This window comes from Canis lupus, chromosome 25 (genome assembly GCF_003254725.2).
Source record: "Canis lupus dingo isolate Sandy chromosome 25, ASM325472v2, whole genome shotgun sequence".
Classification (NCBI taxonomy): Eukaryota; Metazoa; Chordata; class Mammalia; order Carnivora; family Canidae; genus Canis; species Canis lupus.
In genome coordinates this window covers 13,610,934-13,638,745 of record NC_064267.1, presented here as the reverse complement: position 1 = coordinate 13,638,745, position 27,812 = coordinate 13,610,934, and the positions used below count along the sequence as shown (strand labels likewise).

General features: G+C 41.4%; 1 protein-coding gene across 16 annotated transcripts in view; it reads left to right on the top strand.

Annotated features, from left to right (window-relative positions):
* The window catches only part of ATP8A2 (ATPase phospholipid transporting 8A2), a 569,987-nt gene that overhangs the window by 408,512 nt on the left and 133,663 nt on the right, over window positions 1–27,812 (top strand). For 15 of the 16 annotated variants that reach the window (XM_025462677.3, XM_035717600.2, XM_025462679.3 and 12 more), the window contains 3 exons: window positions 12,091–12,152; window positions 12,590–12,646; window positions 14,069–14,176. In XM_025462677.3, the coding sequence (XP_025318462.1) occupies window positions 12,091–12,152; window positions 12,590–12,646; window positions 14,069–14,176 (227 nt within the window). Of the gene's footprint in view, window positions 1–12,090; window positions 12,153–12,589; window positions 12,647–14,068; window positions 14,177–26,845; window positions 26,957–27,812 lie in introns of those variants that run through there. The other variant, XM_025462681.3, reaches the window with a different exon arrangement.

Sequence of the window (27,812 nt, the reverse complement as noted above, 5' to 3'; positions counted from 1 at the left end):
AGACATTGCACTCTGTTCCTAACTCTGAAGTGCTTGCGTTTGGACTCTCAGATGATTTATTAAATGGTCATTTCTTGCGTGCTTCAAAAAACACTAATGTGGCCCATTTTACAGTAGAGGTGATGGTTTTCCAATCCTGGAGTCAGGATTCTGCACTCCAGAATTATAGCTTGCTGTTTATGGTGGAATTGCTATATAGTCTACTAGATGTCATTATGTAAATCTTCATTCACCTAGAATAGCCTATGCTTAAAAGCAGATAGACTCCCAAAAGTTACTAATTTAGCTGAGAGATAGCCCCAAGTGAATTTCAAGTTCATTTCTTCCACCCTTATCTGCTTCCCTCAAACTTAGCAATTTGCCTAGTAGCCAGCCTATAAGATGAGTTTTTCCAGTTTGTATTATCATCACTATCATCATCGATGCCATTATTTACTAAGCTTTCAGGATAGAGATTTTCTTTTAATTGTGTTGTAAACATTAGCCTCTTAAGTGAAACTATATAAATGAAATAAATTGCAAATATTAAGTATATTTGGCAGAGAATTAATTTGTGTTCTTGTTCATTAGTCTATGTCCTCTAACAAATAAATATTTTAGAATTAATTTCTAAATTCTCACTATTAAGGCATAGCAAAAATGATTGCATCATTGCCCATTAACCTTTTTTGTGTAATATTTATGTCTAAGAAACTATGGTGGATTCTAAGGGTATTAGGTGAATGAATCAATATGGGTCTTAGCATCAAAGAGTTTATAGTTTGGTAAGGGAGACCAGATTCGTGCATGGAAACTTCTAGTACAAAGTAGAAAATAATCGCCTCAAGTAAAATACAGATAATATACTATGGGATTTCAAAGGGCTGAGAGAGAAATGCCTTTCATTTGGGATTATTAATGACTGGTTAGAAGAGATAACATCTAAGCTTAGTGTGGAAGTCCAAGTAGGATCGAGATGTATAGGAATGGAATCAAGAGCTGAACAAAGTGGGGAATTTCAGGGCAGATGTGGAAAGCTGTGAGGAATTGATGCCTTCAAGGGTGGAAGACAAGAAAAGGTTTGATAAGGTGAGTGAAAGCTGGACAGCACAAGCTTTTGAATGTGAGGTTAAGAAGTCAGGACTTAGATGTTCAGTGGAGTCAACCTAGACTTTATTTTTTAAAAAAAGATTTATTTATTTATGATAGACATAGAGAGAGAGAGAGGCAGAGACACAGGCAGAGGGAGAAGCAGGCTCCATGCCGGGAGCCTGACGTGGGACTCGATCCCAGGTCTCCAGGATCACACCCTGAGCCAAAGGCAGGCGCTAAACCGCTGAGCCACCCAGGGATCCCCAGCCTAGACTTTAGATCAAGGAGAGTATCATGATCAGAGCAATTTGGGGGAACAATTGTATCATGTCCGGTAAAGTGAATGGTAGAAGGAGAACTAGTGGCAAGAACATTAAATGTGTCTCCAGGTATTTCAGGGAGTGTGTAAGGAGAGTTACATTCAGGAAATGGGAAAGTGCTTAGATAGGAGGGAACATGTTTGGAGAACTTCTTGATTCAGCAGAATCATGGCGTGTTGGTGATGTGCCAGACCCTGAGAGTGCATACATATAATAGATTCTCTCTCTCACCCCCTGGAAGCTTACAGAAGGTCAGAGCTGATGATCAAGGGGTGCATATATCACTGCTTCATGGCCAGTGTACTCTGTGCTGCAAGGACACAGTCTAGTCTAGTGGGCTAAGGAAGAGGCTTCTCTGAGGAAATGACATGTATGTTCTTGAAAGAGGAGGAGGGTATGATCAAGCAGGGCAGGGGAGGTGTGGGAAAAGGGGGAGAGAGAGCATTTCTGGCCCAACAAGGCAAGCACACAAGAATCCGAAGAGGTCACAGGCAGTATTTCCCAATATAGGGCCAAGGGGACCTGGATTCCAGACTTTGTTCAACCGCTGATGAGCCTTTCAGGATCCTGGACAGTAAATGTCAGTAACCTTCCCTCCTCCTTTCCCTATTCTTGTGCACTGTGATCAATCTAAATATGGCTTCACATATTCCCATCATCCCCTCTGAGGTCAGCAATGGCACCCCTAGGTGAGACAGCTACAGCATAGAAGCGAGAGGAGTAGCTGGAAAAAAGGGCAGAGAGGTTAGGTTTAGGTGAGGGTCAGATCAGGAAAACCTAGGTGTGGACTTTTTTCTCGGGAAGGGGTTGGAGGTAGGAAGACTACTGTGTAGAAAAACACATAATGTTTGGTAAGAGCATGAGTTATTTTGTGAGGGGGTGGGGTGGGAGGAGGAAGTAAGTTAGTGGTGGAAATCAAGAAAGATTGCAAGTTTGAGAAGACAGGGATATGATAGCAGATTGGATTACTTGTTTATGTGTGCTGATTTACTGTCTTACCTATAAATGAGTTCTTATTACACTTTGAATTACCACTTAGAATGATGTATCACCCCACCCTCAAAGAAACATTGGAACATGGTACTGATGTGTGACAGACTTCAGGCTGTCTGCCCCTAAGTCCCACCTGAAGCTGTCCCCCAGACTCCACCCCACACCCAGGGCCCTACAGGAGTTTTGCCTGATGTGCTACAGACCCTAGAGTACTTAATTTCATTTTTCCACACTTTGTGGGTTATGTCACAAAGATGGTGAATTTTACTAGTTGGTTCTCTCTCCACTATCCACGAAGAGAGGCTTTGATACATACCAGTGTTGTTCACTTTGGGCACATAATGACTGGGAAGAAACACTTTTGAGAAGGTGTGAGCCTGCATTCATTCCTTAGAAAGGTTCCAAGAATTCTGCTTTGCTTATTTTTGCATGGTTTTGGATAGACCTTTCAAAGCACTCCTTTGCTGATGGAGTTTGTGATGATTCATTTCAAGTTTCAAAATAAATTTTTCCACTCAAGCAATTCAGCAAATCAGATTTCTTCCAACCATCACAACCTTATGCTCAGTCCCATGGCCTGTCTACAGCTCTCACCCTTTGATCTGAAAGTGATTCCAGGTTAAAACCAGAGATGCCACTGTTGCGGGGACCAAAATTCATCAAGACCCTTGGTGTCAGGCCACACTCGGGTTTTCCACTAGTGGATCCAATCTGCATATTTGAGTAATCCTCCTTGAAGTGGAATGTGGTTATTGGCAAAAGAAAGTAAAATCAATTTTGACTTTAAAAAAAAAAAAAGAAATTTTCAGATTTTTCTTGATGAAATTTAAGAGGAGGGTGATGAGAAAGAAAATATACTTACCAGCAGAGAAAAATTCCTAAAACATTTGTTTCTCAATTCTTCACAGTCCACACCCTGGAAATCATTCCCACCCCTTTTCAGAAGGATATGGATACTCATTCTGTGGGCACTAATTAAGCAGCAAGGGCTTTGGAGAGTTCTGGAAAAGGCCATTTTATACTTTTTAATAAATGTGCTGCCATAAGATATGGTCTCACTCATTTGGGGAATGTAAAAAATAGTGAAAAGGAATAAACGGGAAAGGAGAAAAAAAATGAGTGGGAAATATCAGAAAGGGAGACAGAACACGAAAGACTCCTAACTCTGGGAAACGAACTAGGGGTGGTGGAAGGGGAGGGGGGCAGGGGTGGAGGTGACTGGCTGAGGGGACTGAGGTGGTCACTTGACGGGATGAGCACTGGGTGTCATTCTATATGTTGGCGAATTGAACACCAATAAAAAATAAATTTAAAAAAAGATCAGTTTCATAAACTGTGCACATGTATAAAATGTAGCCTATTCTTCTCTGCTTATGGAATTACTGGATCGTTTTAACTTGAGCTATTTCTGATCTGTACCTGGTCCTGCAAATTTAGCTATTTTATATCATGTAAATCCTGATGACTTGTCTTGCTACACATTCGGCTAAGTTTGGGCAAGGCTGCCATTGTTCTCTGAGATTGCAACTTCTTAAGCTCAGTTATTTATTCTTTAAAAAGGAAAAGCTAAGTGAGTCTATTCTCTGTGCCAGGCCAACACTGGCTTCTGGGCATCCAGTAGGAGCCCAATATTGCATTAGTGAATATTTCCCTAACCTGCCTGATGGTGTGACAGCCTGGACCCACCAGGAGAATGTGCTATTGTAGTCACAACATTTCCCAACCAAAATGCTGTATTTTCAAGGAAGGTATGTGAAACAATAAGCCAACGTTTTGTTCCACTTTAAAAGTCGCTACCACACTGCACAGATTTACAGACAGAGAGAGAGGCAGAGACATAGGCAGAGGGAGAAGCAGGCTCCATGCAGGGAGCCTGATGCGGGGCTCAATCCCAAGACTCCAGGATCCAGCCCTGGGCTGAAGGCAGCACTAAACCACTGAGTCACCTGGGCTGCCCAAACAATTTTATTTATTTATTCATGAGAGACACAGAGAGAGGCAGAGAGAGAGACAGAGAGAGAGAGAGGCAGAGACATAGGCAGAGGGAGAAGCAGGCTCCATGCAAGGAACCCGATGTGGGACTCAATCCTGGGACTCCGGGACCATGCCCTGAGCCAAAGGCAGACACTCAACCACTGAGCCACCCAGGCATCCCGCACAGATTTTAAAAGATCGAAAATTAAAAGATGTAGGGATGAACATTAAATGCTGAATGGGACAGAAAGGGGAGTGGTAAGGCCATGTGGCCTCCACCATCTGGAACTCTTTCTGAAAGGAGAGCCTAGTGGAACATCTTCACAAGACCCTGAAGCATCCCAGTGAGGTAAATAGGACGTGCTCACCAAAAGTTAGAAAGACAAAATACTTTGGAAATGTTTTCCCGGAGCTACCTAATTCCTAGAGAGAGCAAAGGACTCCCCTGCAAGAATGTCTCTGATACTCCTATTGACCAATAGAGACCACACCTCAACCATCTCCTCTGTTAACTCACACACCGGGAACACCTGGGTGGCTCCATGGTTGAGCATCTGCCTTTGGCTCAGGTCATGATCCCAGGGTCCTGGAATTGAGTCCCACATTGAGCTCCCTGTGAGGAGCCTGCTTCTCCCTCTGCCTATGTCTCTGCCTCTCTCTGTGTGTCTCTCCTGTTAACTCAAACACCAATACAATGTTCTCCCTGTCCTAAATCACCTTGGGGCCAGATACCAGACAACTAGGGATCACCTCTATAACCCAGAGCCTGCTGAAATTATTCACACCATCCAATCCATACCTTCTCTGATTTGTCCATTCCATCCCCTGAAAACCCCAGTAAAGGCTCTGGATTGTGTTCTCCCTTTGTCTCTTTTGCCTCCTTACTGACCCTGGTGCTTCCCCTTGTAGCCCTGCATGACATTCATGCCTCCTGTTTCTAGGGATCTATAAGTATAAACTTCTTCCTTCATGACAACTATTTCCACGTCTGCCTACCTTACCACATACCACATTCCACATCCATTTCATGCATGACCCCTGAATGTATATTCAGCCTTAACATTAGTAGGGGAAGAGCCAGGAGAAGGAGTGGTTGCTCTTAACCATCTCTGGCAGGAAGTCATCCCTCACTTCTGCTCATGTCTGATTGGCAAGGACTGGTCACAGGGCCCTACCCAGGAACAGGGAGCTAGGGATACAAGAGCCACACAGGTGGCTGTTTGACTTTAACATTCAAGTTCACTTTTCATCATTTTTACCACCTTTTTTTAAAATTACCTTTCTAAGATCCATTTTTAGTAAACAAAAGTGAAAAAAAAAAACAGATGGAAGTTTAAGTTTCATACCCTTGACTTTCTCCAACAGTAATGGGAGTAGAGAGGAGAAAATCCAGCAAAAGGCTTATATAACCAGGAACTTAACCCAGCACTGGTTATGAATGTAATTATAATCACTAACACTTGTATAAACTCTACCTTCTATAAACTCTTTCCAGTATTTTATACTACTCCTTAACACAGAAAGGAAAAAATAAATTTTCTCTACGTGCATACATAGCTTTGGAAGCAGAAAGAATTGTTTCAGTTACAGTCCAGGCATTTGAGTTGTAAAAATTTGTTTGTAAATTAGTTACTTGAAACTTGGAATATATCTTCACTCTTGATGTTAATCTAATAGTACCCAGTTGGTGTAGTACCTCCTTCAAATGTCTGCAGTCTTGAGAGGCCCAGAGAGCAAGACGGGGAAGAGACACCCTGTTCATATTCTGGAATAAGGGCCACTCTGAACCAAAGCAGCTGAGCATTTTGAGGCCAAAGGGAGGGAAAGGGAAAGCAGGAGAAATTTGGCATATGCTCTCCAGCCAAAATTCTTGGCAGGTGCCTGGATGTCAAGGGAATGGTACCCCTCCACCTCATTGCTCCCTACTGAGTCATATGTGAGTGAGGTGCCTGTGATTTGTAATTCAGGTGTTCCATGGATTTTTACTTCATTAAAAATGCCCACATAAGTTCACCCCATCTGTTTTCTTGATTATTAAATCCTGTCTTCTCTGACTGTACCATACCATGCTATATCTTTTTCTTCAGATTTTGCTTTCTGTCAGAGCCATTTCTGGATGCATTTATGTGGTTTAGCTGGGTCATGATGTAATGCTTTTAATGAGCATTTAATTGAAATGGCATCTTTATAAAATGTCACCAACCTAGCCCGTTGGAATATTCTGAAGTAAGTTCCTTGATCATTCCGTCTGCTCAGAAAATGAGACATACTTTCCTTACAAATCGTGGGTTTTCCCACAAATATTTTCAGAGAGGTTTTTTTCATGCAGCATTTTTGGACTGTCACTACTAATGTGGAGGGTCCGTGTGGTTTTGTCCCAGTTGTTCACAATCATCTGTTTTAGTGACTATTTTTAAACCACATTTGGCTAATCCTGCTTTGTGCTGGCCCCTGTATCCAACCAGATCTTGCAAATAATTTAAGTCTGGAAGAACAGTGTCATCCGCTGCTGTGGGTCAGTGGATTCTGAAACCCTAGCGTTACGTGGGCCTCTAAAAGAATGAGCTGATGACCTGGGACAGTCAATTTAACACTTTTGATGATATAGTAAACACCATCATTATATTGGGTTTTACATCACATGAAGCCACAGTAAAATCATTCTAAATGTGACTCTGTTTTATCAAAGTAGATGGGGAATATTTCCTACTCTTTTAGGTTCTTCACTCTATGGAAACCTTCCTGTAGACTTTGGGAAGATGCATGCCCTCCTCTCTCATCTCATCTTTCATCTGGGTGAATCTGATTCTCAATTTGCAAAAGGCTGACTGGTCCTAGTTCAGTTAAGGGCCAGCTGTTCTAGTGCAATAGGCAGCTTAATCCTTACCTCTCTCCTTGCTTATTTAAGCCTTTGTGTGCTAATGACGGGTTGCTGTTAGGAAGTGCTCAGCATCATGCTGGTTAAGATAGGAAAACAAAGGTTTGGTGAGATCATATCTCTCCACCTGCATTTTTGACGGTTCTCTCTTATGAAGGACCTTTAGAGAGCCTTGCCTGGTTTGGCCCCTGCCCCCTCACCATTCTAGCATACACCACCATGGTCCCACTCCACCTTGCTCACCCCTCCACCTGGCTGGGCGGGGGTCCCCCTCCATGCCTTTATGCAAGCTGATTTCCTCTTTCCGTTCCTCCCAAATAGCTGTCTATACCACCCCATACTGCTTTGTGTGTAGCAATGTTCTCACTCTCATTTAGACAGATGGTGATCAAATAATATTCTGAAAGCTGGCTGAGGGAACTCGACCAATCATCTGGGTTTGAGGGTTACTTTTTCCCTTTCAAAAAAAAATTAAAAAATCACTTGCAATTTTAAATATCTGATTAAAATAAAAACAGCTCAACTATAGAAAAGATGTTTTCCTTAGTGGGTTGTTGGATTCCTAACAGTGCTAGTAAGTTTAGGCAAAGTGGGAAGAAGTCATTTGTCAGCAGCATGCTTCAGGAAAACACTGGACAGTCTAAATGGGCTTTTCCATATTTGAACTACCAGCAAGCTATAGCCCATTGATACATTCATTCACAAATGTTTTCTTAGGACTTTCTCATCTTTTCTTCAGTAGTATGTTATTGGCAAGATTTAACAAAGACGATGCCCACAAGTATTCGCTTTTAACACAGATGAAATATAACCCGCAAGAGAGCAATCCACTCCATGGGTATTTCCCCAACAAGGCGTGCAGAGTGAGGATTTGTGACTTGTATAAGGGATGCTATCTTTTTGAGGCTTTTGGCGGTCCCAAGTTGGTTTAGGGATTTCTCCTTCATGGAATAATTTCTTTCCTGATGGTATTAGTTTGGAGTGGGGCAGGAGGTACTCTTTCCTCAGCAGAAAACAAGAATGCAGTCTGAGTTATCCTTCCAAAACGATGAACAGAAATAAAAGGTTGATCCTGTCTTCTCTAAAAGTTATTTTAAGCGAATTCAGATGACCACAAGTGTAATCATCATATATTAAATACCAGAGTAAAATGCCAGTGAGCATTTTAATTTTACTCTCTTGACAAGGTGGAAATTAATGCATTAGAAAACCCTAGAAGCTACAGTTGGAAAATGTCTTTTAGTCTTCTCTGCTTTCTCTCCACGCCAAGTTGCCTGCAGAGTGTTCAGCAGTCTTAAGGGTCCCTATGGAGGTCCTGTCGTCCTGGGTGAGCTCTCAGAGGCCCACAGGTAATCCCAGAGTTGGCCCACTCCTAAAGGCCATCTGGCCTTGGGGGTTGCCTCACTTTGTGCTAAAGCCTGGTGCTGTTCCATGTGTCCATGGTGGGACAGCTAGGTGTTGCCTCGTCCTCTCCTAGTCTGACCAGAGAGAAGAGGGTTCCCTGGTATGTTAGACACTTTCCCTTCAGGGTGTTTTCTGTATACTTATATATTTCCAGTTCCTCTTTTGTCTTTCTATCATTGCTTTGGTTCTCACACCAGGCAATTTGACCCCTGGGAGACATTTGGCCATGTCTGGAGAAGGTTTTCGTTGTCACACCTGGAGAGTGGGTAGTCCTAGCATCTGCTGGGTGGAGGCAGGGGTGCGCCAAGCATCTGACAATCCGCAGGACAGTCCCTCACAACAAAGAATAATCAGGAAAAGTGTCAGTAGTGACTAAGTTGAGATCCTCAGGACTGATGAAGTGCCCACCCTAACTCAGGTTATGGAGGTTGCTACTGTTTCTCAGGTCTGTGCACTGTACTTATTTCCTCTGTGGTCACAGAAATCTAATTTTCTGACCTCCATAACTCTCACCTCATTAGGTTTTGACATTTCAAAGGAGTACCTTTTTTTTTTTTTTAAGATTTTATTTATTCATGAGAGACACAGAGAGAGAGAGACAGAGACATAGGCAGAGGGAGAAGCAGGCTCCATGCACCAGGAGCCCGACGTGGGATTCGATCCCGGGTCTCCAGGATCGCGCCCTGGGCCAAAGGCAGGCACTAAACCGCTGCGCCACCCAGGGATCCCTGCCCTAGTTTTCTTATCTAAAGTATGCAGGTATGTTTTTGTATGTGCATCAGCCAACATTAGAAATATTAGTACTAAAAAGATATTCAAAAATTGTCAGGTCATGATTGTAAACTTTGATTTTCAGTTTGATCTCATACCCCTTCTAACTCTAACATCTGGTCAGCACTGACTCTAGACTCTGTTGGGGCTTAGTGTACATAGAACTTCAGGGCACTCAGCTCATTGTTCTTCATCTGTGAACATGGGCTGAGACTAGGAAATCCACCCTGAGCTAAAGTGAACAAAAAAAAGATCTGAAACTTTCTGATTTCTACCACTACACACCCTGATGTAGCAGTGAAGAGAGCAGACCTTGTAGTCTTAGAATTTTCTGTCTTAGAGGAACTTTGGTGATAATTTAGTCATTTTACCTAATAAAATCCCCATCTTATAGATGTGGGAAAAGACTTAGAACCAAACATTTTAAGGAACTAAATAATGGCAGAGCTGGAACCAGAGGACAGGGCTGGAATACAGTCTTCTAACGCTCATTGCTGGGATTTTTTCCCCACCAACTTGAGTCCTTCTTACCACCTAATTTTTCTCAGTATACTTTTGTTCCTCTCTTAATAGCATCATGCTTCTTCCTTATCTGTTTTTCCAATTGTGAATTTAAAGTGTTGACCACTCGGTACCAAGTTTTAGTGTCACTCTTTTAATCAGTATTCCTGTATTAATATGACCAGAATCAGGTAAATGCTATCACTGTTGACCTAGGTAGGTACTCAGGAAAAAACTTTAAATTACCATTGATTCCTCATGTTCTTTTCCACCCCACATCCAAATCCTAAATCCTATCATCTCTACCTTCAAAATATGTGCCAATTCCTATCACTTCTTTCCACTTCCAACATAGCCACTCTGGCCTGCAATGTCCAGTAGAACTTTCTGTGACAGTGGAGATGTTCTGTATCGGTGCTGTCCCATACAGTAGTCGCTAGCCACCTGTAGCCATTGAACATTTGAAATGTGACTAAGTGTGACTGAGGAACTGAATTTTTTTATAGCAGTTTTATCAATACATAATTCACATACCCTACAATGCACTCATTTAAAAGGTATGATTCTGTGGTTTTTAATATATTCATGTAATTGTGCAACTGTCACCTTAATCAGTGTTTGAGCATTTTCATTGCCCCCCAAAAGAAACCCCATAACTATGAGCAGTTACTTCCCATTTCCCCCCCACCAAAAAAATTTCCCAGTTCCTGACCATCACAAGTCTACTTTCTTCCTCTGTAGGTTTGCCTATTCTGAACAGCTCAAGAAGTAGAATTCTACAATGGGAATCACAAAAGATGGGCTTTTGTGATTGATTTGTTTCATTTAGCCCAAGTTTCTCAAGGTGCACCCATGTTATAGCATGTTTCAATATTTAATTCTTCTTTATTGCTCAAGAATAGAATAATAGGCATTTTGAACTTTTTCCCTCCTTCCCGTTTAATGACATTCTGCCGGATTTTCAAGTCTCTTCCCTATGCTTCGAGATCATTCCTTTGTAAGTCAGTGGCCATCTCTCTCTGTTCTCCTTGGATAACTCTTATGTTCCCCAACAGCAGTCCCATTAGGTATATAACTAATACAGCCTGTAATGTTCCTTCCTTTGCAGTTCATCTTTCCTTATAGTCACAAATTTACCTACTAGAATCAGGAGAAAGGCCATGCCCTGGAGCTCAGTCTATGGCCCAACAATGACCAGATTCTGCCTATCATGCTACATGGTCATTTTGGTGTTTTAGAAAACTAAACAGATCTTGAATCTTTAGTTAAGAGTCAGATTCTTCAACAAGCAAATGGGTAAATCAGTCAGGCCAAATATGTATGTATGGCAGCTACTGGGTTGGAAATTCGAACACAAAAATCCATATAATTCTTGGCCTGTAGGCCACAAATCTAAATTTGATTATAAAAGGAGATTAGCAGTGTCATCTAAAGAAACCATTCCTGATATCAAAACAGGCTCTGATCCCTCAAGATAATAATCAGACTTTTCACAGCAGGCTAGTTGATGGAAGTTAGGCAATTCTATTAAAGCTCAGCCTTAGTGATTGTTTTATACATTGTAATAATCATCCTTAAAAAGAAAAAAGTGGAAAAGATAAAATTAAAGCTTCAAAATCCTAGTTTGTATTTTCTAGATGTCTCACATTAGATTGTTTGCATTCTCTCAATTTGTAGACTTCAGAAGTTCTTGCAGTTGCATATGAGAACGTGAATAATGAATATCCCCCCGTATTTTGAGTTCAATAATTATGAATTGATTTGTATTCATGTAGTTACCTTCTTTTATTAGCCTGTAGTTCCAGTTTGCAAAATAAATAGTAAATAGTAAAAGAACACTCAGAAAAAGTCTAATATTGTTATTAATAAGGATAGATTATTATGTTCTTACTCTTCTCTTTGTTTAAACTAATCTTTATAAAAATGTAAATTTCAATACAGTTTAAGTGTTTGGTTCAGTTTGTTGGAAACCTGATTTTGTTTGTTTGCTTCATTTAGAGAAAATATAAGATGAAAAAATTCAGTTAGAAAGAAGAGGCATTAGAATGACAGATAATGCAATTTTTGAAATTCCCCTACAATTTGATAAATGTTTCTAAAGTTCTGCTTTCATGTTCTGAACAAAACAGGTTACAGTGCTCTTCCCCAGAAGTTAGTAATAACTTCTTTGTTTTTCAGATACTCCGTTGGCCAGTGGCCATGCCACAGACTATTTATTTGTTGGAAATATTGTTTACACGGTAAGTTTATCTCTCTTTTTACGGAACCATTCTTAAGTGGCATATGTGTGGGCTCTGCCTCTGGAAACCTTTTATATAAGGTCTTCCTTCATATTATTTGTTTTAAATCTTTAAACTATATAGTGTAGATACCTTAAAGCTCAAAATGGTTGTGAAATGCTTACCCTCATTCCCTAGCAGAGATTTTGCAGAGTCCAGATCTCTGGACAGGTGATTGATTACCAGATAGATCACCCCATTCTTCAAATGACAGTTTCACATCTACCTGTGAAAAAAGCAACACTGAAGAAGGTGATTTTCCCCAATTCTTTCCAAGCTAAGAAAAGCACAAAAGTAACTCCCACTGCCTCTGGAGGGAGACTTATGATTTCTCCTGGAAAGTAAAAATAAGTCACCAAGGATAATACATTTTCCCCAATTCCTGTTTGTTTTCACAGTATGTTGTTGTCACTGTGTGTCTGAAAGCTGGTTTGGAGACCACAGCTTGGACTAAAGTAAGTTTTCTCTGGAATCGTTTCTTTATCCACTATAGATATTTTGATAGCATGAATCTTTTTCAGCCTTGGGAAACCAATCAGCACTATGTAGCTATCTCATTTAAATTTTGCATGTAAAAATTGTCATTTGATCTTCATCAGGGCAAATTTGCAATCCAAAACTTTCTGATGATTCATTTGCTTGGCACTTACTAACAGCTCTAAGCTATTAACAGTCCTCTCATTTCAAATGTATACACATGTTGTAAAACACACACACACACACACATACACACGGAAAATACAGAAGGACAAAAGGGAGAATATTTAATTTCCATAACTTGATAGACAAGAGACAGTTACCGTTAATGCTTTTAACATTACAGACTTTGCTCCATGTGTGTATTTTTAAGAAGATAGTGCATTTCAGAACATATAGTTTTGTGATCCTTTTTTCAGTTAAAAATATATCATGAACAACAACAAAAAAATATATCATGAACATTTTCCCATTTTTCCATACCTTAAAGTATACAACTACAAAATCTTTGTTCATGATGAAGGAGTATTAAGTTTGACCAGTATCCCATCATTTAATTATTCCCCAATTTTAGACATTTTGGTGATTTGCCACATTTCAGGGTCATAACCCATGTTTCGTTTTTGTCTATCACTGCTGCTTAAATAGGATCCTAAATCTATGCAGGGAAGGTGAGGGAGAAGGCTGGAGATGAATGTGGAAATAGGGAATCCATTAAGTGACAATGGCAATTAATCCAGAGGAGAGGTGATGGTGGCTTGGCCTGGACTGTTACAGGAGGAGGTAGTGAGAAATGGTCAGAACCCAGAGGTATTATTTTTAAAAAGCTGAAAGACCTTGATGATAGATTATATCATAGAGTGCGAAAGAAAGGAAGAAGTCAAAGGTCATCATATTAAGAGGGCAAAGAAGAAAAAGCCAGCAATTCAGCAGATTTTTAAAGGATTGTTAAGATGTAATATCCAGCCCAGATTTGTAAAAAAAAAGTTCTTTGGAAAATGAAAGTAATAATTAAAGTCTCAATAAGTAAGAACATCTTGTTCTTTCTGTCCATTCAGTGCATTCTTACTGCTTTCAGGAAACATAGCTCCAGGTTAGAGCAAACACTGGTGAGGAACAGCAAGGGGCTGGCTAAAACTGTGGGGTGGATCTAGAAGGTCAGCTGTGGTGAAAGCACCTGGATCTTCAGGGTAGTTTGCAGCCACCAGTTCTTTGAATTCATCGTGTAACATTTTGAGACAAGATAATTACAAGATGGAACCTTCCAATGGCTGGTGACTAGTCAAAATATTCCCATAAAGAAAAGTGGCCTGGCCACAGGGATTCTGCTGCAGGTGGAGTTCAGGTGGCTTTCCTGTACTAGCAGAGAAGCCCCACCTGAGTGTGTGTTTCCTTTGCAGTTCAGTCATCTGGCTGTCTGGGGAAGCATGCTGATCTGGCTGGTGTTTTTTGGCGTCTACTCAACCATCTGGCCCACCATTCCCATTGCTCCAGATATGAAAGGACAGGTCAGTGCTACTAACTGTGAGTGGGCTTTCCCTGTCTCATGACACCAAATGAACTTCAGGAGTGGTTGGTGTGGCCTGCTTCCATCAAAATTCATCAGGAGGGAAACAGACCAAATCAAAACACCTGGAAGAGGTTGTCTTGTCCTCAGACATGGCATTTGAAATTTTAACTATTGGATATTATCAATTTAAATCGTCTGACCTACCTGGTACATCCATATTTCCATAATGAATTATATGTTAATTACACACAGTTCTGTTGCATACAGGTGGTTTCATGGCCCTTGGAAAACTGGAGATGTTTGAATTTTTCACAGTCCAATGACTGTTGACTGTTGATGGTGGTTGTGAGGTTAAGTGTATTATGCTCTGATAATTAGTCACCTATGAAAGATAAATCTAACAACTCTATTAACCAGATCATTAATTAACCAGACTATCTCATTATTTATCACTTGAGCTAGAGAGGCTGAGACTGAAGACCGATATACTCATTTGAATTTTTTTAGTATTTTCTTTTCTTTTGTATTATCTTTATCCAGTGCTTGAGACTGAGCTATCAATAGTGACAAACTGGATCTTTGAAACCCCTATTGGATCTGGGGAGGAGTTTGACAGTCCCAGGTTCCAAACCATCTCAATTTACAAATGAAGCTATGCAGGCCCAAACACTGTAGGCCTACCCCAAAGACCCCTATTTTGGGGTCTGCCCATAGCCAGCACTGTCCTAAGAACCTGGGAAGTGGCTGCCCCAGGCTCTGTGCTTTGGAGGCCCCTGAGCTGGCCATCCTTGGCTGGGTATGTTTCTCTTCACAAGATGAGAAGCCCATGGTACAAAGAGCCAGAACCCTCCTTCTAGTCCCTTTGCTGGATTCTTAGGATCTTAAATTTCCTTCCCCAATAGCCACAAAAGCCCATTTCCCAGGCCTTCCTGGTCCTCTGCCCCAGATTCAGGCCTTTGTGAGCACCCTTGGCCCAAAGGGCAGCTAGTTGCAAGGACATGCATTGGGCCAATTGTATGTTTGTATCTATATACCCACCCCCATTTGCATGAGGACACTCATACTATGGAACAGAACCAAAAATAAGAAGAGAAGGTCTATGGGTCAGGGGCTTCCTATGGTGTTGTTGCTCTAGAAATGCGTATTTTTGGGGGGATGGGCCTGTGCATGGCACATCTGGCTATCACCTTAGCCTCACTTACTCTGCAGAAATAAGCCCAAACTTCTGGGCCTTCCCAACTCTAAATATATGTGCAGCAGCTGTGTCATGTGAGACAATCCAGGGGTGGCACTTCTTGCCTTTTTCCCTTGGCAAATCAGTAGCTGACATAGCCCAGGGTGTCCTGGACCTCCTCAAGCATGGGTGCTGGGCAGGACAGACACACCCATGTCTGCAGAAGCAGACAGGTGTGTCCCCTGATGCATCTACAGTCTGGAAGGAATGAGGACAAACCCATAACACACTTTGCAGTTCCTTTCTAAACGCAGGTGATAGAGGAGATTACAGTGCACTGAATGAGTTGAGAAGATTGTGGAGCATTTAAAGAAATCAGTTCTATTTTAAAGCAATAGTGATTCCCATCAAAGTGGAGAGCCTGCCCTTGGAAGAGTGGCCCTCATCGTGTTGTCCATCAAAGAGGAATCGTCTCATTTCTGGGAGGGCTTGTCCCACTCTCCCACTCCAAGGCCCAAGAGGTCCTACAGCAGGCTACCCAGTGCATCTCGGAAATGCTCGTGATTAAACACGGAGGGAGGGAGGTGAGCCAGTCTTGAAGGAAACAGCACCTCCTGCCTCCTTGCCTGGATGAGCCAGAGCCAGAGCTGCTCTTCTCCGAGGGCCCCGGGGCTTCCCAGCGAGCTACCGAGCTCACTTTGCCCGGAAAAGAAAAAAAAAATCCTACTGCAGTCAGTTTTTTACATGAGAGGAGAGTGACAGCCGGCAGAATGGAATCAGTCCGTGTGTGACTGGCCAACAGGACCCCTCCTGGGGCCCTCAATAGAGAGATGCTCTAGTGTGCACCCTCTGTGTGCATTTGCAGCAGCAGCAGCTCTAATTCAATGGTGCGCGAGCGAGGCAGGTCTCTGACTCTCACTCCAAGTGAGAAGTCACTTGCCAAGTGCAGACAGGCCACATCTGCAAGGCAGACACTACTAAGGTGCCACATATTCACTATCCAGGTTGGATGCCGGTCCGTGGGGTGTTAGGGTTCAGCTTAATGGTGAAGTTTCTGTGGTTGGGGACTTTTTGAACACATTTAACAAGGTATTCCTACCATCCCATCCCAAAGCAAAGAAATGGTAATATCAAGTCATATTTCACTTTGGTATAAAATTTTTTTATTTTTTACATATTCCCTGTCATTCTGACTTTTTTGTTTGGTTGGTTGGTTTGCACGAGGCAAATGGTGTTTTGAAATCGAAAATAGCTGACTGAGACTGAGGTTCTCATTAGACGTTGAATGAGATGATTAATATAGTTAATACTCCCAGGACTTCCAAGTGGGTATTCTGCTGTCTCCGTGTAAAGAGCTGTTTATTATCACTAGTCTTCCTCCAAAGGAGACCTCTTAGTGGGGACAGGATATCAGAAAACAATGTCAGAACCAACCGAACATTCTTTCACCCGGTGTCTGCGGCCCAGTGGTTCATTCATTCTTTAAACATTTTTGAAGAAGTCCTTACATGGAGAATGGCCAAAACTAGCCTGAGGTCTCCCAAAGACTTCCTTCTGCCTTAGGAGGAATTACAGGCTATTGTAAAGAAAGATGGGAGCTGGGCTCAGGTACAGGCAATAACAGGGCTTCTTGGGATACTGTTGAAAACCTGCCCAAGCCATGGTCATCCCTTTGGTTTAGGTTGGCATTATGAACTCAGTGTTTATGTCCTCACCTCAAATTCATGTGTTGAATCCCTAAGCCCCAGTGTGATGGTATTTGGAAGTAGGGCCTTTGAGAAGTAATTAGGTCATCAAGAGGATTTGTGCCCTTATAAGAAGGGGCTAGAGAGCTGGCTCCCTCATTTTTTGCCATGTTGAAGATAACAATGAAAAGTTAGATGTCTGCACCTGAAAGAGGGTCCTTGCCATTACCAGACCATGGCAGCACCCTGATCTCAGATGCCCAGCCTCCAGAACCATGAGAAATGAATGTCCATGACTGATAAGCCACCCAGTCTATGGCATTTTGCTACAGCAGCCCAAGCTGAGACAGTTGGTGAATGCTTAGGAGTGAGGGGTACTCTGGGAAAAGACTATTTTTCTTGTTGTTGTTGTTGTTATTGGATGTTTCCAGTGATTCATATAAATCATTTTTTGTAGTTCACAGAGCAGTAGGATGTTGGCAAATGAACACAGTCCTTAGGAGCTTTAGAATTAAACTAGTGTCTAATGGCAAACGGCATTTCTCACTTGGGAGCCCGAGACAGACTCCCCACACAAAACATTCTGTCTATTCATAACATCTTCAACTGTTAAAAAGATGCATTGTTTCTGCTAGGGTTTCTTAACGGATTTGGTTAAATATGTCTTTTTTTGTCTCATCCATTATATCTGGACTCTTTCTCAAGAAGGAGAAGGCAGGTTTTCCCTCCAGGGCACAGGAGGAGAAGGCTCTAGATGAGAGTGATTTTCCACTGTCAAAGAGTCTTTATCTTCCCTCCAACACCTCATGATATGATACACAAAACCCAACCAGACAGTGAGCCAAGATGTCCCAATGGAAGTTTCTGAAATCAAAGAAGTCTGTGTACTTCCTCTCCTGAAAGTATGCAACATTGGTGGGATTTTAAGGGACACCTGTTTTTTCATTTTTCTAGGTCCAAGCTAGATCTAAAGTGAATTAAAAACTCAAGTTGTGTCAATCCTGGTTAATGCCAAAGTCCCCTACCAGGGAAAATATGTGCTGATGTTTTTCCATAGGGGACCATATATTTTTCTTTCTCCCAATAGCATAACCATGGGTTACAAGGATCTCCATAATGGGTCCCCAGAGCCAATGCTTGAAGGTAGAAAATTAGAAACTTCATTTAGCTTAGAGTTGCCTGCTGAAGGAGAGCTTTCAATTAGAGAGATGAGGAAAACTATCTAAACTAGATCGGGAAACATATTTATATTTTCTTCACATATTTCTCAAGGCTTTTTGACTTGAGTATCTGAAGGGATGCCATCTCATTTGAAGTCTGTGTAAAAGTCTAGAGACCTGACCCAACTAGCTTTGTAACCTTTGGTAAATTGCTTAATCTATGTTAATTTCCTTATCAGCAAAGTCAGGATAATATTACCCCCCCCCCAATTATCTCAGAGGATGTGTTTCAGATATAATAAGAAAACCTGAGGGAAATAGAAAACACGCCTGATCTTTTTCGTGGAGTAACCAATTATTTTTGAACTTTTACAAATAGAAATATTGTGACTTCAATTCCTAATTCTTTTGGCCAAGAATTTTAACATTGTATAGGTTCTAGATATGCTGTTTCTCAGTAAGGTCCAGTGACCTACCTGCATCTGAGTCATCTGGGTTGCTTGTTAGAAAACAACCTTCTCCCCACCCAGAGAATATATTCTTGCAATACACACACACACACACACACACACACACACAGAACCACAGTCCCTGGGTACATAGCCCCAGCCTCTGAAAGTTTAATAAACCTCCAAGCTATTCCTCCCTTTAATGTTTGAGAACCACTGCTCCAAAACACCTAAAATATTACCCTATCGCAGTGTTTGAGTCATGCAGGGTGTTCTAGGAGAAGATGGTATATTGAAAATATTCACAGATGATTTATGTCCTCTGGGCAGTGGTTATGTAAGACATGGCAGGTATCTACACCAGTGACTGCTTGAAGGCACCTAGCTTTCTAAATAGAGAATTCTACTGAAAGACATTACATCGTTCACCATGGAAAAATATTCCTCATCAACTTTGGTGTTTTTCCTTTAACGTTCTTTTCATTGCTAGTAAAAAAGAGAGGAAAAAACTTTCACTTCAAAGCCTACAAACTGCTAACTCAGTCTGCAGTGCCAAGCTCTAGGCTCCAGCCAGTTTCTGGCATATGACAGGCTTTTTTTTTTTTTTTAATCCTAAAGACAGGAATGGGTTTACATTTGAATTTTATACTCACCCTTGTGTATACAGTACAAATCCCAATGGACTAAAAGTACACAGAAAGAGGAGTGGTTGCTGCTTGGCCATCGTTGGTCAAAAGGATCCACTACTTTTCTTCCCTAAGTGACTCCTTGCTCCTGGAATTTATAGCTTGGTAAGATCTCAGGCCCAGATATTTTCCACACCAAATGTAAAAAGAGCAGTTTTTGTTTCCAGGTGGCATATGCTCTGGGAGATGAGAGAGGAGAGTAATGGCCCCATGGATCACCATCTTTGCTCAGCGGGGGTTCCAGGACATCTCTGTAGGATTAAGTCTGACCAGGGTTAGGAGAGGACTTGTGCCCAGGTTAACCTTCCTGGTGTGAGATATGGTTGTTTCGCCCCCAACATCCATCCTCTACCACCCTTTCTGAAGGGGCCTAGGATGTAGTCAAATACCAGACCTTGTATAAGAGACCCAGCACCTTTGGGGAAGTCATTTTCATCTCTGACTCCAGGGGAGAGCTTGATCCCAGTGATTCTGTAGTAAGTGATTCAGAAACCTTTCAGGAGACACAGGAGACATTCACTGGCTTCTATGTCAGAAGTCCATTTGCTCCTGAAAGAAGTCCATCAAAGAGATGGGCTTCTCTTATGTGTAATGTAGTTGCTACTGTGCTGCCCAGAGCTGTTCAATTACATGGAGGGAAGCTACCTCCAGTGTCTTGCTGCTGCCATGAAAGATGTGATCTAAAAACAAAAAACAACCAAAGTCTCTTATGTGATTGTTGAACCACCAAAAGAAAATAGCCTCAAGTCCCCCCCGACCCCACACCCATGCTTCTTGCTGCCTGTCATCTGAGTAGCAAGTACATAGGAAAGATATGCCACCCACACATAGATGTTAAGATGTTTCTTTTATAGTCATCAGCATATAGTCAATCAAGGAAACAGGTGCTTTTAAAAAAAACAAGCTTAAGGGTTAACATTATATTATACTATAGTATTATATTATACTATATTCAAAGTTGGGAACTTACAGATTTATTTAAAGATATGGTTAAAAAAAAAAGTTAGATACCCAGCAATAAACCTAACCAAAGAGGTAAAAGATCTCCAAAAACTTTAGAACACTTGTGAAAGAAATTAAAGAGGACACAAAGAAATGGAAAAACATTCCATGCTCATGGATTGGAAGGACGTATATCATTAAAATGTCTATACGACCCAAAGCAACCTACACATTTAATGCAGTCCCTATCAAAATACCACCAGCATTCTTAACAGAGCTAGAAAAAACAATCCTAAAATTTGTAGGGAACCACAAAAGACCCTGAGTAGCCAAAGCAATCCTGAAAAAGAAACAAAACTTGAGGCATCATGATTCCAGATTTCAAGCTATATTACAAAGCTGTAGTCATCAACAGTATGGTAATGCACAGAAAAAGACACATAGATCAGAACAGAAGAGATAATCCAGAATCAGACCCGCAACTCTATGGTCAACTAATCTTTGACAAGGTAGGAAAGAGTATTCAATGGGAAAAAGACAATCTCTTCAACAAATGGTGCTGGGAAAACTGGATTGCCACATGCAAAAGGATGAAACTGGACCACTTTCTTACACCATACACAAAAATAAATTCAAAATGGATGAAAGACATAAATTTGAGATAGGAAACCATCAAAATCCTAGAGGAGAACATAAGCAGAAACCTCCTTGACCTTGGCTGTAGCAACTTCTTACTAGATACATCATCCCAGGCAAGGGAAACAAAAGCAAAAATGAACTTTTGGGACTATATCAAAATAAAAACTCTACACAGTGAAGGAAATAATCAACAAAACTAAAAGGCAGCCTATGGAATGGGAGAAGATATTTGCAAATGACATATTAGATAAAGGGTTAGTATCCAAAATCTGTAAAGAACTTATCAAACCCAACACCCCCCCCCAAAAAAAAAAAAAACAAATAGCCCAGTTAAGAAATAGGCAGAAGTTATAAACAGACATTTTCCCAAAGAAGACATACAGATGGCTCACAGACATATGAGAAGATCTTCAGCATCACTCATCATCAGGGAAATGCAAATGAAAACCACAATGAGATACCACCTCACCTGTAAGAGAGGCTAAAATTAACCCAGGAAACAACATGCTGGTGAGGGTGCAGAAAAAGGGGAACCCTCACGCACTGCTGGTGGGAATGCAAACTGGTGCAGCCATTGTGGAAAACAGTGTGGAGGTTCCTCAAACAGTTAAAAATAGAACTACCCTGTGACCCAGCAATTGCACTACTATGTATTTAGACCCAAAGGATATAAAAATGCAGATTTGAAGGGATACACGCACCCTGGTGTTTATAGCATCATTATCAACAATAGCCAAACTTGGGAGAGAGCCCAAATGTCCACTGACTAATGAATGGATAGGAAGCTGTGGTTTATATATATATATATATATATGCAATGGAATACTACTTGAGCATCAAAAAGAATGAAACCTTGCCATTTGCAATGGTGTGGATGGAGCTAGAGAGTATTATACCAAGTGTAATAAGATAGAGAAAGACAGTTATTCTATGATCTCACTCATATATAAGATTTAAGAAAGAAAACAGATGAACATAGGAGAAGGGAACCACTGGATTGCCACAGTGGTAGAGAGGGGTAGAGAGGGAAATAAACCATAAGACATTAACGATAAAGAACAAATTGAAGGCTGATGGGGGAAGGTAGATGGGGATTAAGGAGGGCACTTGCTGTGATGAGCACTGAGAGTTCTATGTAAGTGATGAATCACTGAATTCTACTACTGAAACCAATATTGCCCTGTATGTTAACTAAGTAAAATTTAAATTATAAATAAATAAATAAATATTTGGTAAAGAATTACTTTTAATGTCACAGTTACTAGTATTTTAGGTAATAACATCCCAGAAACATCTAACATGAATACCACAAGCTTGTAGGAATTGTCTTATTGGAATAACACAGCAACATTGAATAGAGCAGGTCCTGTTTTCCTCAAATAATGTACACAGGCCTATGGCCTAGCTTGTGTGAAAAGTGGTCAGCCTGATAAGGTAGAAAGTCCCATCAGTAGAGACTTGCCTCTTGGCTTGAAATAACTTTCTGGCATCTTCTTTGTGCAAGCTTTCTTGTTTATTGAATTTGGCCAAATTATTTGCTAAAGCCTGATTTTCATTCTGGCTTTTAAACTCATACATTTTGTGTAATGATAAGATTGACTTGCTGTGTTTCTGGATGCCGTTTTTATCTGAATAAATAACAAAATGAGCAAAATGAAAAACTCTGGTTTCTCCTGTTATCTGTTAACTCTTATCACCTGTGATGACCAGGGCCCCCCCCCCCCCCCCCCACCTCCTCTCATGTTTGCCTTCCTTAAAGGTGCCACACACTAATTCCTGTCAGAGACAATCTCTACACCGGGAAAAATTTGAAACTAAAACCAAAAATTCTTTATCGATAATGAAAAGAAAAACAAACCTTCCCTTGATCAGAGATATCAAGATGAGTTCTCCCAGGCCTATAAATATTTGGGCTCTAAAATCAGAAAATTCAGGCATCGAATAACAGTTCCATCCTGAACATGGCCTTTGTATTTGTTTCATGTCATGCCAAGTTGTTTTTGTTTGCCTTTCCCTGATTTCTGAACAAGGGGGAAAGTATATTTTTAAAGATTCTTTCCACAGGCAGGAATGGGGCCAGCACCACTTTCTCCTGGTTACTTCTGTGCCAAGCCTGACGGGATCTGCAGAAGTAGTCTGAGTTTTGGGGTCACCAGAATCAAACCTCTCTCTTCAGTTCAAATCCTGACATTGAAAGTGGGATTTGAACCCTGTTAACCTAACGCCTAAGAATACATAAAGTTGAGTCCATTGTTTGTACTGTCTGCAACTGTGTTATTTTGAGCCTCCTTTTCATCAAGTATATGGAGTAGATAGTATCTACTTTGGAGTTAATAGGGAGATTGAAGGGCACCTGGATGGCTCAGCTGGTTAGGCATCTGCCTTAGGCTTGGATCATGATCCCAGAGTCCTGGGATGGAGCCCACATGGGGCTTCTTGCTCAGCGGGGAGCCTCCTCCCTCTCCTTCTCTGCCTGAAGCTGCTTGTGCTCTGTCAAATAAATAAAATCTTTTAAACAAATAGGGAGATTGAAGAAACCAAGGCAGGTGAATAATGGTCGGTGATGTTTACTGAGAACTATGTCTCAGACAGATGTACCTTCCTGTAAATACAGGAATAAATTGCTATACATTGGCAATTACACAGTGAATCACGTGTTAGCTCATCGGATAACCTAGCAGCCCTAGGAGAGTACAGAGGCTTGGGAAGAAAGCAGCAGCACTTTGGTCAAGCTATGGAATGGAGTAGCTGAGTCTTGCCAAGTCTGCTAGACTCCGGGGTATAGATGCCCACACGTGGTCACCATAGAGAGCACCCAGGGTGATGCATGGTCCAAGCCAGGTGTCAGTTGAATCCCCTTAAAATTTTACTTTTATTCAGTTGCATCTGAAATCACTTGCCCTGCAGTGTAGTAGAATTTTTAAAACATGATCATAGAGTCAGAAGCATACACGTACACTGAGTTTGAGCTGCAATCTTCTGGCCTTGAACCCCAGGAAAGAAGGTTTCAGACAATGTCTTTTTTTTAAGTACTTCATGGAAAGCCTAATGTTTTAGTTCCTGCCTCCTTCCCCCCCCCCCCCCCCCCCACACACACACATCCACCCACCACAACTGTTCTCTTTCTTTTGGCAGTTTATTTTATTTTGGCCTCTTGTTTCAAGGATGCTGTGTGCTAATTAGAGACCAGGCGGCTTTGATTGTGAGTTATTTTTCTCTTCAGTGAAAGGTTTTGTTGTGGTGTTAGCATTTGCCATTCATTCGGATGTTAATTTTTTTAAATATCTGTCAGCAAATTAAAGTACACATTACATGCTGATTTTGTTTGTTTGTAATATTTATACTCTGTGGTCACAGAGTACATTTGATGTGGTTTTGAACTTTTCCTTTCTCCAAACATGTGGAAATGTGTATGTGGGGCACTGGAGTTGAGAGATTCTATGCAGGGGTTGACTTACCCTGACATCTGCAGAGGAAAATAGCTTTGTCTGGGTGACCATCCTGGGGGTGCGTTGTCCTCCCGCCCAGAGACAACAGGGTTCTTTAGGTTTGTTCTATTTAGGAGGTGGAGAGCTGCCTGACATAATGGATTTGTGCAAGGAAAGATAACCTTGCAAGAAAGGTTAGACTCCATAGAATCACCACGCGCTATTAAGCGCAGGCCAGGACTTTCCTCTTTTGTATAAACAGTGATATAAAGCTGCTGTTGACAGAACCTAAGAAGATGAAAATAGTGAAAAGATTTAAAGTAGGCGAGATCTTCAGTTACGCTTGTGGCCACTGACATCACAAAATATCAGAATTCGGGGCACCTGGGTGGCTCAGTAGTTAAGCGTCTGCCTTCAGCTCAGGTTGCGATCCCGGGGTCCTGGGATGGAGTCCTACATCGAACTCCCTGCAGGGAGCCTGCTTCTCCCTCTGCCTATGTCTCTGCCTCTGTGTGTGTATCATGAATAAATGAATAAAATCTTTAAAAAAAATCAGAATCCATCAAGATTATATGCTTTTTGAACCAAGATTAACCAGCTATACTAAGTGCTTGGCATTCCTTTGGCTAAAGATGAGAAAAGAGAAACATAAGTTTCCTGTGTCTGTGCCTATAGTGCACATTCATTCATGAGTTTTGCTTTAGTTTTTTGATTACCACAACCTGATTGTAATATAGGATAGAAACTGAAAGAAGGACATGTTTAAATATGTAGACTTCTGAGCAAGTCTCACCCACTCGACTCAGCAGCAGCAAACATGCCTTTTGCATCCTAGGTGCCAGAGCATCTTGCCACCAATCCCCTGCCCTACATCCGCTTCCTATTTTTCTGGCCCCTAAATCCCTTCCCCCTTTTCCAGAATGTGTTGTTTAGACAATGCTGGTTCTGCCTCTGCTCCACCTCGGGGTCTGAATCTGCCACCGAGGACGAGCCAACCAGGATATTCATATCATGGACCACGGTGACTGATCCAGGAATGGGCATGATGACCCACACTGGGGGTTTTATTCTACAGAAACTAGTAAGGGAAGAGGAAAGCACCCTTGCTGCTGGGTTTGTTATACAGGGATGATGTCAGGCTGGAACTGCCAGTGGCCACCACAGAAAGAAAGCCTGGCTGGGGATGAACAGGGCACAGAGGAAAGCTGAACTGAGAGAGCATGGCACTGAGTGCACTGCTGAATCTAGCTCTGCTTGAAGCTGTATAAATTGATATATTCCCATTTTTGCTCAAGATCATTGAAGTTTGATTTCTAGTACTTCTGAAAATGAAGAAATTGCTAAGTCACAGACACAAAAGGTAAAACTGACTGAGTCAAGTTAAGATGAAACTCTCATATCCTTCTGGAAAATCGGCAGTCATTCTGCATATGATGCAGAAAAGCAGCTCGTGAACTTTTCTACTTTGTCTCTACATTGAGCACCAAGGGATATTGCCTACGTGTAGCTTCCCTCACCTCCTTCCCCACCAAAAACAAGAAGACAGCCTTGGGTAGAACTAATTGTTTGAGACAGAGATGTTAAGAAATGGAAGTTTTTCTGAGAGAGGTCTTTTCCCCTTGACAGCCAATAATTCAAAATGTCAGAGTCGAATGGTCCTGAGCACTGCCATCCAATAGAAACATAATGGGAGACATATGTATAACATTCAGTTTTCTAGTGGCTCCATTAAAAAAGTAAAAAATCATAAGTTAAATTAGTTTTATTAATATACTTAGCCCAACATTGAAAGAAATTATTAATGAGATAATTTATGTTCTTTTTTTGTACTAAATCTTTGAAATCCCCTGTGTGTGTTAGACGTATGGTACATCTCAAGTCAGATCAGACCTGGAGCCACCTCTGTCCAGTGGCCACTGTACTGGACGGCACAGCTCTTGACCAACTAAGAATTGGAAATACAGCTTTATTTTCCAAAGTTCAATTTTAGTGCAAGTAAGATTAAGATGTAAGGAAACCCAGCCTCAGATAAGATTGGGACCTGGGAGAAGCTTGGTCCATCAAGTCCCTTCCCTACATGCAGGGTAGGGACTACCTAACTTTCATTGTAGCTGCTTGCTCTTAAAAGGGTCTTGGCTCTTACATAATGCTTTCCCTAAAAATTAAATCTCAGACAACCAAGCTCTTAATCTATGCTTATTAATTGCTTTAAGCAGGGTTTATAAACCATGATTTATAAAGTGTGGGTCTGATTTTAAGTAGTTTTTCCAAAGTGTTGGCCAGACATTTCCTCCTGAATGTGGGAGAAAAGGGGTCAGGATCCAGGACTCTGGTCACATTTATGTCACACTGCAACCAGCTGAGCAATAATAATCTATGGCACCAAAAATAAATTAGCTCTGTTACTAATAAATGGTTAATTTGTTCAATACGTGGCAATTTCTAAGTAGGATTAGTATGTCATTTCTTTTTTTTTTTTAAGATTTTATTTATTTATTTGACAGAAAGAGCACACACAAGTACACAGAGTGGTGGCAGAGGGAGAAGCAGGACCCCACCAAGCAGAGGACCTGTTGTGGGGCTCTATCCGAAGACCCTGAGATCATGACTTGAGCCAGAGGCAGCCACTTTACTGACTGACCCACCCAGGCACCCCAGATTATTGTGTCATTTCTAAGATCATGTGAATCCTGTGTCCTTTTTTCCTTATAGAGTTCCAAGCCCCTTTTCTCCATCATGATACTTAATACAAGCCCTCTGTCATTTTAACCTCCTAAATATCTCTTACATATATCTTTCTCTCTCCATTTTTAGCCCATCCAGTTAGTTGGTGCTATAGCATTTTTTGCCTAGACTATTGCAGTAGCCTTCTGACTAGCTATCTAGCATCCAGTCTGTCTGGATCCATTGCTCTACTTATAGTCAAAACAGGCTTTCAGGACACAAATCTGATGTGGTTGTTCCTCTGCTTCTTGTTGCCTTCAGGATAAAGTTCTAGATTGTTTACCTGGTTCCCAAGGCCCTGTGAAGCCCTGACCCGCTCCTGTCCTACGGTTCCTCACTCCTCACTCCATCCCCGCCGGTCTCTCACTTCCTGGAGTGCTTTCACAGTGCTTTTGCACCTACTTCTCTCCTTCTGAATAGCCTGGTCTCTGCCTTCCACCTAGCTAATGTTTATATACTTTTCAGACCACATGAGTCATTACCTCATGAGGGTGCCCTTCCTTGCATTCCTGACCAGAATTAAATCCTCTTAGCACATGTGCCCTTAACATTACTTACCTCTCCTTTTGTTGCACTTAACCACAATGAAAAATTTACACGTGTACACAAAATAATACCTTATACCCATTAGGATGACCACTATTAAAAAAATAATAAGTGTTATGAAAATGTAGAAAAGTGAAATCCTTGTACACAGTTGGTAGGACTGTAAAATGGTGTATCACTGTACACCAGGTACAGTAGGTA